At 39.1% G+C, this 11,389-nt stretch overlaps 1 protein-coding gene across 1 annotated transcript; it reads right to left on the bottom strand.

Annotated features, from left to right (window-relative positions):
- Positions 1-686: 686 nt before the first annotated feature.
- LOC110875266 lies at positions 687-1,382 on the bottom strand. The gene has a single exon (XM_022123465.1). The coding sequence runs from the start codon at positions 1,380-1,382 to the stop codon at positions 687-689; it is 696 nt and encodes a 231-aa protein (XP_021979157.1).
- Between the last annotated feature and the right edge of the window lie 10,007 nt (positions 1,383-11,389).

Raw genomic sequence — 11,389 nt, 5'->3', positions numbered from 1 at the left:
CTGAACGCATAAGTAACATGTAATTCGTTCACAAGATTATAATATTAAATAATTCTCCCAAGTTAAACAAAAATGTTTATGCCACGTACATTCAACCAAATTTTCAATCATTTTACAAAATGAGTCAGTTGATTGTATTTACCAGTGTAAACTGACGTATTTTCCCAAAAAGATTAAATGCAGGTACTAAGCGAAATGGGCTGGAATTTCTCCTAAGCATCAGTAGAAGTCTCGCAAACTTAAGATGCCTGAAGTCTGTTGAACCATAGATATAATTTTGTTTCGATCCTACTATGGATAAACATCCGGATATTGTGACTTTGATTACAATAAATAAATTCGGTTGTATCATATTTTAATTTGCTTCCGCTGTGCATTATTATGTTGTGTTGTTTGACTATTACGTTGCCAACCACGTCACGATACTCCCCCACCAGGCCCACCGGTGACACGTGGAAATCGGGGTGTGACATCGGTGTGCCCTGGAATCTCATCCTCACTTGAAATGTACTTTCCATCATTGATATCTTCTTCACTACTCTCGTCTTCTTCAATAGTTCTTTTTTTAATAGCAAACGTGACTTTATTCCAACCAAACAAAACCGAAAGCTCCCGGCCAGTAACTGAGAGCCACCGATTGTCAATACAAAAGGAAAGGAAAACAAAACAAAATTACATCAAAAATATTATGCAATAAAATTGAAATCCCACCATTGTTCTCGTGAAATAGCTTTAAATCTTGATCTTTCTTTCACATATTGGTATGATTCTTCCTTTATACCTTCTATCACATTTTGAATTACGCCCGTTTTGCCATTGAATATCTTATCGTTTCTAACTTTCCATAATCTCCACATTGTTTGTAAAACGAATGCGTGAATTATTTTCCTTTTGTTTCGGCCCCTTTGTAAATCATTTACTTCGTGTAACACTTGCTTTATAGATTCTCCCAAGTTTATTTCGTTGTACTTCACCCACCCGAGGACTGCTTCCCATATCTGTTTTGCAAAACTGCATTGCAGCAACACATGGTCGGTCGTTTCTTCCTCTGTATCACACATTCTACATCTATTATTCTGTAAAATCAGCCCCCTTCCACCTAAAGTTGTTGCTGTCGGTATGTTGTTGTCGATTGCTCTCCATGCAAACATATTGCTTTTGCTGGACGGCCACTTATTCCAAACAAAGTCGCCGCCTTGTATGTTTAAGTCCAATTGTTGTGCTAACGTTTCTCTTACCGCTTTAATTGTAAAAGACAGTTGATCCACATCCTTCCAGTACCACATGTCGTTTGTTTCTCGTATCGGATATTGCATAAGTTGATCGTTCAGCCCATCCATATCCATTTTTTCACTATCGGTGGTGCTCTCAACCATGCCCATTCCCACATTCGACCTCCATTATGTACCTTATAACAATCCTTTACGAGTGCCCCTTTTTCTACAACTAATTGGTATATCTCCTGGTATTGAGTCTTCAATGGTTCGTTTCCCAGCCATGTATCTTCCATGAACATAGTCTTATCCCCGATTCCCACTTTGCTTTTTAAGCATGAATTAATGTTAATATTGTTTTTTTGAAAACTCAGTATCAATCTCCCCAATATTCTTCCATACCCCCGTGTGTGTTTTTTTTCACCGGAATTGACATAATCTTTCTTCTACTCCAATGTATTGCTTTTACAACTCTAACCCATATTTGGTTTGTCTCCATTTTTAGTCGCCACCACCATTTTAATAATATTACCAAGTTTAGGTCTTTGATGTTTCCAATTCCAAGCCCCCCGAAGTCCTTTGATGCTACAATTCTTTCCCTTCTACCCCCCCCCCACAAAAACTTCTTTCTAATTCCTTCCAAGGTTTTTATTACCGCTTTCGGACATTTATACAATGACAAGTAGTAATTTGGTAAGCTTCCCAAAACTGACTTTATTAGTATTACCCGACCCGCGAATGATAGGATTTTTGTTTTCCAATTAGATAACCTTCTATTGAATGTATCAATCACTTCTTTCCAATTTACTTTTAATCCAAGATAGGTAAATGGAAACTTACTTGGTTTGCACTTGAAAATCTCGGCCATATTATCCACTTCTATTTCAGGGCAGCATACACAAAAAAGTTGACTCTTTCTTGGATTAACTTTCAACCCCGACGCCAAATAGAATATTCTAATCAGATTCTTTAAATTCTCCTCCTTCCATTCGCCAATAAAAATTGAATCGTATGCAAATAGCATATGAGTTACGTATGGACCATTACCTGGTAGTTTCACACCCGAGAATATACTTGCACTTTTTGCCCTTTCCATCAGAATATGTAAACCTTCCATTGCTACTATAAACAGAAACGGTGACAAAGGATCACCCTGTCGTAATCCTCTTTTGTATTGAAACTCCCCCGTTGGGGATTCGTTTACTAGTACCGAGCCTCTTCCTGCAAATAAATTCCCCATAACCCAGTTCCTCCATTTTGCTGGAAAGCCCATGTATGTTAGTATGGAAATTAAGAATTTCCAATTAAGCGTATCGTATGCCTTTTCAATGTCAGCTTTAAACACAAAGATGCTTTTTTTAGTTCTTTTCGCCGATGCTACGATTTTGTTTATAACCAATGGTCCATCCACAATGTTTCTATCAGAGACAAAAGCTGATTGTGCATTCGAAATTACACTTTTTATAACACCTTTAATCCTGTTTGCAAGTACCTTCGATATGATCTTGTTTACCACACCTATCAGAGATATGGATGTAAATTCAGAGAGTGTCGTGGGATCATTCACCTTGGGTATTAGAGCAATAAAGGATGCACTGCACATATGGTGAATCGATCCATGAGTGTAGAATTGATTCATAACTTCCATTACTAGCTCCTTGAAATCCTCCCAATATGATTTAATTAGTTTGAAAGTTATGCCATTTGGGCCTGGTGCTTTAGAGACTTCACAATCCCACACTGTTGTACGTACTTCGTCATATGAGAATGGTATTACTAACCCCTCCGCTTGGTCTTGACTTAGCTTCAAAAAACCTTCTGCACCGATACGGGGCCTAGATCTTTCTGGTTCATCGAACTTCTCCTTGAAAGCATTCCAAAAGTGGCTTTTAATCATTATCGGGTCCGAGATCCACTGTCCTTCAATCCAAAGACCGTTGACCTTATTTCTTGTTATGTGACTATTGACGATTGCATGAAAATAAATGGTGTTCTCATCTCCCAAGCCAACCCATCTCATTCTTGCCTTTTGTTGAAGATCCAACAGTTGTGCCTGATGCCAGTCTCTCATCTTCGCCTTACACCCTTGCCAGGTTCTTATCTCCTCCTCCGTAAGCCTCCTGTTTTTTTGCTAAATTATCTAGGGTTATATATTTGCTTCATACCTCCGTAAGGTCTTTCTCCTCCTCTTCTTTTTTTGTTTTTTCTCCATAACTTTAGTTCATCCTTGATCATTTTCAATTTATGTGCCAAAATTTCGTCTTTGAACGAAGAATCACATGTTTTGGCCAACCCTTTCTTAATAGCCTCCTCAAAAACATGCATCTCAAACCAACTGTTGAACAATCTGAATGGGGACAGACCGAAATTATTATCTGTCGTTACGAGAATGAGTGACTGTGATCTGAAATGTCCCTATTTAGAGCCCGTAATGTCGCATTTGGCCATTTGGTCATGAATTCATCACCCACTACAACCCTGTCAATCTTACTTAGATTTGTCCCATCCCCTCACATGAAAGTATATCTCTTTCCCCCATATTGTATTCTTGAAGCCCGGAACTGCTTATGAAACTGTTAAAATACAATGCACCATTCACATCAAAATGTGAGTTGTATCTATCTTCCTCTTCCCGTACTTCATTAAAGTCTCCAAGTAGTATCCAATGGCCATCAATACTACTCCTTACAGGTAATAATTCATCCCATAAACGTCTTCTGTTTCTTGGATTGCTGATCCATACACATTCACAATTACTAACTCCTCTTCAAGACCCGTTATTTGACCTTTTATCAGCAAGAAATTTTGATTTTTAATTTCTAAATTCTTTTTAAACGTACCTCTGTTCCGTATTGATAATAATCCACCTAATCTCCCTTCTGCATCCACCTTCGAATACTCGAAATCGGTACTATTCCAGAACCTCCTTATAATGTTTAATGGCATATCCCGAAACTGTGTCTCTTGTATTGCTAAAAAGGAAAGATTGTATTTTGTTATGAGTTCTCTGATCCTTACCCCCTTCCCGCCCCCCCCCCCCCCCCCGGCTCCTTTGATGTTAAATGACCCGTAATTCATGACTGGCTGGCTTCCACCTGATCTTCCATTACTGCTTCCCTAATCATCGGCTCTTTTTGCAATAGGTCAACTCCCAGCTCCACTCCCACTTTTATCGTTTCACTGATCTCCTTTGAACCTCTGTCGTGTCTACATTCCTTACATTCTCCTGTGTTCCCGGGACAATTGTCCCCCCATTTTCCTCTTGTCCCGAATCTTCCACCCAATCTGATTCATAGTCATCTTCTAGCCCAACACCGAATTGATCAATGTGGTTAATGTCTGCTTCGGATATTCTTATTTTGGCCCTGTTTCTCTTTTTATGAACTTTATCCCTCCTTCCTACTGCCCTCTTCTTGGTGCGTAATCTAGATTCGTCCGATAAATCCAGCTTTAGATCTGGAATTTTCCTTTTACTAATGGTATGATTGGGCTTTAGACTCCCAGTACGACTATCTGCAATACTAGACATTTTCCTTTTATTTTGAGTCTTCCTGGCCGGCCCACCCACATTGTCTTCATTTAGCCTAGTTGGCCCAAATAATGATGTAATTCGAGACACCCCACCAACAATGTTATTTGAATTTGGTTGCGTCGCTTCTCCTTCATTATTGCCAGGTGTCAATATTTCCTGATTGTCTTCTTCATCCATTAAATTCCGATTGTGAGTTTCCTTTTCTCTCTCCTCATTGAATACCACATGTTCCCGTACCTCGTTCACATCATTCGATGTTCCTTCTCCAACTGTTAGGCTTCCTTCACCATCCCCCTGCATCGTACCTTCCTTTTCCGGCACCAGATCCTTATTTTCTGACGACCCTAGACTGTTCCCATCTTCCAAGTTACTCTGATCATCCACCGGTTTGTCTGTTCTCATGTTACCTGGGTCCTGATTCCCTTCCGAGTTATTTACATCTGATAAATCCGGCAGCGGTGGTTCGGGACCATCTTCAGATTCTGCTCGTAAATTGGGCGTCCAGAACCGAAATTCTTCCATTACCCACACATCGGAAAGCATTTGTTTCCATCTTATTGTCACCTTTTCGTTTATTGTTGTACCGTGGTTTACAAGAACACCTACTGTATCATATTTAAAGTTTATATCATTTTCATCTGCATTTGATGGTTTTATGATTTTTCTGAACCTTTCTCCCACACAATTGAATACACCGTCTATCCATAGTTGCAATGGGACACCACTGATTCTAAGCCACACAATTCTTTGGAATGGTATATGCTCCCTGTTCCATTTTCTAACATTGTTAAACCACCTTTTCCATAATGCATCCTTTTTAGTTAACATGTCTTCCAAGCTTTCCTCTGAATCAAAAATAATCTGAACATTTAATCCCCCCACATACCTTACTTGATCATCTCTGAGGCCCATTTGTTTCTTCATCTTCCCAACTGCTTTTAAATAATCAACCTTCTAAAGCTCACCCACTACTGATTTCCCTTTCCATTTGAAATATGGAATTGATTTATTTGCAAATGTTAACCAGTTTCCATCCTCTTGTTGTGATCTTTTTCCTCTTGCCACATCTGCCGATGTCAATCCTTGTTTTGTATATGGCACATTGTGTTCCGTTGGTTTGTTAATTACTGGCTGTGTGTATCCTTCCAGTTTTTTTCTCCATACTTTCCTGTTTCTATCTTCCTTTTTTACTACCTTCACAAATCTCGCCACATTTGTCTTAATCTTCCATCCGAAAAAGCTCATTTGATTAAGAGCCTTTATTATCTTCTCTGTATCGTTGACTTTCACGAATCTAAGGAAACCGAACCATTTCCCCTTCTTGTCGAGTTTCCTTCCAATGTATGTGTCTACCACCTGCCCATAGTTCTTGCATTCCGTCCAAAGCTCACCGGCGGAGATATGTGGGTGGATGTTAGAGACATAAAAAGTTATTGCCTTTTCCTTGATGATTTCATTCTCGTATCCTTCTCCCATATCTTGTTCCCTTTGATGTTCATCGATTTCTCCCTCCTCTTTTTCATCATTCTTATTGTCCATCTCCGATGTTCACAGACTATACTCGGTGGCTATAAAAGGTTAATAGAACTCGAATCTATCTAGCTGAGCTATAAAGATAGACGTGATCGATATTAGGCCTACTAAGCAATCTAGGAACCGAGAATAATCAGGAATTGGAGATTGACTAGAAACTGAACGGATGCAACTGCGGTGGAATCCAATCCCGGTAAGCGAATGGAGTACGACGAAATCTGTTTTAGAGTGGAAGGTAGGATCAGATAAGCCCACGAAAAAGCTATCGATGAACCTTGCCCGCTAAACCAGATAGCTTCGTCTCGTCAAGCCACCGGCGACGATTCGTATGTTTTCCGACGACCGTTCACCTCACCTCACCAATAACACTTGAAAAGGACGTTGTGCCGTAAATAAATTTGATAATGCTTATCGTTCACATCTTCTTCAACAGTTCAACTGTAGATTTACCATTGTTCTTCGCATAAGCTCACCATATTCGGTCCAACAATAACAGTATTAGTCACATAGAACATTGACCATTATAAATTATAATACACAAACAACCCTAAATATCTTAATAATAATTTTGGGATAACCCGTTTGACCCATTACCAACCTGTTTGACATGAACCTTCTTAAATGATATGGATATGGATATGCAGAAGGAAGCTCAAATGATTGTATATTTGAAACAGTGCTTATCCTCAGCTCCAGAGACGTCTCTGAGAATTCACATACCCTGTTCGAGCTCGAAAAAATGTGTCATTCCGTAACTTTTTATTATTATTTAAAAAAAATCAAATTAGTATTGGGCTCAGTAAACCTAATGCCAAGTAATGTAAATTCTAAACCATAAAAATGATTTGTAAATGAGTCTGTATTGAAATTGGTATGTGATTACTATTAAAATATAACATATATATATATATATATATATATATATATATATATATATATATATCGATTTTTTAAATCGCGTACCCCTTGAAATCTCGAGACTTGTGCGGAGCGCACACCATCTTAGCCGCCTATGCTCAGCTCGATTCGAGCTAAGCTCGATTCGAGCTAAGCTCGAGTTCGGCTCATTTATTATTTGTTATTTAACTTATATTAATTATAATTACCATTTTATATATAATTTAGTTATTTTTTTGATAGTTTTATAAATAGTAATTATTAATATTTAAATATATATTTGATATATTAATAAAAAAATTTCTAACAATAGGCTCGTTTAGGCTCTCGAGCCGGCTTGAGCTCGGTCTCGGGCTCGAGCTCAAGCTCGTTTAAGCTCGGCTCGTCCAAGTTTTTTTCGAGTCGAGCTAGCTTTGCTCGTTTGCACCCCTAGTTGCAGACATTTTGATCATGTATGTGGAGGTGAAAGATGCTACCAGAAAAATAACTACAAAGGACAACACAAGGTACTCCAAACATAGAGATATAAACTGGACAAGATTGAGGTGAAAAAGACAGTTAATAAATAGACGATATTATATATTCTTATGTTCCCATTAAAGTCAATGGGAACAATAAGCAATCTGAGCCCTTAAATTCAACGGGAACAATAAGCAATCTGAGCCCTTAGATCAAGATGAGATTAAATCCTGACTATTATAATTCAGGAAAACCTTCTAGAAGGGGAGGTTTGTTTCAGTTTTAGTTTGACCACTCTCATCCGAAATCATTGGAAGCTCCCACGTTCTATTGGAAATTTGAAACCTTTGTTCTATATTTTAGAAGGAGCAGTTCAGGGAGTTGAAGACCATGTCTCCTGTGTAGAGGCAGTTATCGGAGACGACAATGGGGGATCAGTTTTTTAACCTACTACATACAGTTTTCATATCTTCCCAGCCCTATATACAACCCCCACGTCTACCCTCATCTCAAACTGTTATGCAGTTGTTTCTAATTTCTTTTCATCTTCACATGGATACACCTCTTAGTTCTCATTATGCCTAATCGCCGATCAACACCAACACAACTCCGTACGCCATTGCAGTTTCCTCCCCTCACCAAAATGGTTGTATAATAATTTTGAAAGGCTGAAGTGAAGAACCCTCTGGTAGGCTTTTTTTATTGCAATAATTTTCCAAAATCACTGCCTCCGAAGCTTCAAATCGATGTCATCGTCTGATGCTCGATGCTCATGTATAATTAGAGTTTGTTCATTTTAATCCCTTGTGATTTCTGTTTTTTGAATTTAGTTTATGTTTATCGTTCTTTGGTTGTTCAATTTGTGTTTAGAAGTAGTCCAGAAGAAGCTGCTAGGTGGATACAATTGCTTATTTTTTTAGGTTTTTGCTACCGTTTTATGTGTAATTATGATCTGTTTCTTTTGTTTGATTGAAATGGAGATTGATCTTGTAGAATTTTGATAAAGTGTGTGTTAAATGAGTAGATTTGTATATATTTCAGTTTTTATATTGTATATATTGTAATTAATTGTTTCTTTATTTTCTCCCAAATTATAGGAGGCAATTGTGTACACTCTTATTATATAAAGAATACAATCCCTCAACAATACGTGAGGTTGATTCTTAATTTGTTATATGGTATCAGCCTAGTAAACATCCTCTCCCCCATGCAGTCTGGACAACCTCTGATCAGAAGGCTGCTCACCTCATTCTCTCTTCCCTGACCGAGGAAGCGACAGCCGAAGTTCTCGGTCTTACAAGTGCTTGTTAGATCTGGCTTGCACTTGAGAATGCGTACAACAATGCCTCTGTTGAACGGGTTCAGTCCCTACGGGACTCTCTTCGCCAACTCACAAAAGGTACGACCACAGTTACTGATTTTTCTCGTCGCTTTTGTATCATCTGTGAAAAACTCACTGCAATCAGTCATCCGGTTGCTGAGATTAACAAGCTACATTGGTTTTTATGCGGTCTCGGCCCTTCCTATGAGGTGTTCTCTACAGCTATACGGCCAACCAAACCTGCTCCTCTGTTCCGGGATTTGGTTGCTCAAGCAAAGAGTCATGAGTTGTTCCTTCAATCTCTTTATGGCACTGTTGTCCCACCGGCTGCGTTTTACGGTCAAAACAGACGTGAGTCTTCAACGACAAGTCGGGGTCATGGTTCCTTCTCTCGTGGAAACCCGTCTCGTGGCTCTCAGGGCCGCGGTCGTGGTCAGGTCCGACGATCACCTCACAGTTAGCTTTGTCGCACAAACGGTCACTATGCCTCGACATGTCCAACCTTCATTCCTATGCCTCTCAGGCGCTTACTTTGGATGATAATCTAGCGAAGGCGTTTCATGCCCAATGTCATGTAAGTATCGATGACCCGGATTGGAATGCTGATTCCGGAGCAACATACCATATGACTCCCAACAAAGAATATCTTCACACTTCCACCCCTTACATAGGTAATCATCAGGTTGTTTTTGGAAATGGTAAGAAATTTCCAATAACACATACGGGTTCATCTTTTATCTCCAATCATATTGCCTTACGTAATGTGCTTGTCATGCCAAATCTCACCAAAAAGTTACTATCTATTAGTAAGTTGACTGCAGATTATCCTGTTGATGTTCTATTTTCTCAACATCTTTTTCATATTCAGGATCGAAAAACAAAACAGGTTCTCGCTAGAGGGACTTGTGAAAATGGTCTCTATGTGTTCAAGGATGAACCTCAAGCCTTTGCTACAGAAGTTTCTAATAAGGCCTCCTATGAACTATGGCACACTCGTTTAGGCCATGTTTCCTTTGATGTTATTTAAATTTTGAAAAGTTTGGTGTTTTATCTGTAACTTCTTTATTACCTAAACCGACTACTTACATTTCTTGTCAACTTGCAAAAGGTCAAAAATTGTCTTTTGATTCTAATATAAAGCGTGCTTGTTATCCATTGGATTTAGTTCATTGTGATTTGTGGGGACCTGCTCCTATTACCTCCACTGATGGCTATCGTTATTATGTTATTTTCATAGATGATTATTCCAGGTTTACATGGTATTATCCTGTCACACCCCCAAAATCCACCATGCGGAGTATCACCGCTTGGAGGCGTGACATGACCAGGATCGAGCCACCAATCATATTGAACGACGTAATTAAGTAACTAGAACCAACCACAATATAATTGGTGACCAAAAGCTAGTTAACCAAGTTTAAATTAAACAGCGGAAGCATAAACGTAAATCCAAAAAAACATAAGTCCATGGTTCATAAGTTTAAAGTCCAAAGCGTAAGTTTAATAAGTTCATAAGGAATTAAATATCAAGCACGAAACATAACAGTCCGTATCCCACAACGACTCCTTCCTCGTGCAAGCTCCAAGCATTCAACGACCTGTAAGGCATGTAACAACGAGTCAACAACAAAGTTGAGTGAGTTCACGGTTGGTTGATTAGTTTTGAGTTGTTTCTGAAAACGTGGTTTGTCTTTCGTTGGCGTAATTGTTGTGGGGGTTACCCCGTAGTTGAAAGCATGATTAACCAGTTCATTCTTTATTACCCAAACCATATCCATGAATAGTGGGGGCTTCCCCATGTGAACCACTAGACCGTACCATATCAACTACTAACGCAAATAAGTTGTGCCCTACATCAGTGTCTATCATCACTGACAGTTTGCAATAGTCCATTAGTACACGCCTGTCCGACTGGCACGATGTGAGGTTTGTTAAACCTAATAGCGCTATTAACTAATGACCCGCTCGCCATTGTCCTCGGCGATTAAGTTGATATAAAATGAGGGACTTCATGATAGAGTTTTGCCTAGTAAGTTTTAAGGTTGTTGTCCTACCCAAGGAGGACGAACGTACGTAGTTCTACCCAAGGAGAATACGCAGGATTAATATTGGCATCCTACCTATGGAGGATGGCCGTACATATCTTACCCAAGGAGGATATGTAGATTCCGTTTTAAGTTCTTTAACCCATTCCCAACCACCGGGAATCCCATGCCTTAGAAAGTGTGTGAACTCACCTCGGTTTGCTCGGTTAGATTCTCAAATATAGCTAATAGTCAAGGTCGGTCAATCACGTCCTAATATGATTACCAGTTAGTCATTTAGTGGTTTTCAAATAGAGCACAAAGTTCCTACACGCGTCTATCACATAACATGCATCACTTTAACGGTTCACGCTCATATAAACATTCTACCTATAGTTACTCAAGAACA

The sequence above is a fragment of the Helianthus annuus genome, chromosome 9 (genome assembly GCF_002127325.2).
Source record: "Helianthus annuus cultivar XRQ/B chromosome 9, HanXRQr2.0-SUNRISE, whole genome shotgun sequence".
NCBI lineage: Eukaryota > Viridiplantae > Streptophyta > Magnoliopsida > Asterales > Asteraceae > Helianthus > Helianthus annuus.
This window is presented reverse-complemented; position numbering and strand designations above follow the sequence as displayed.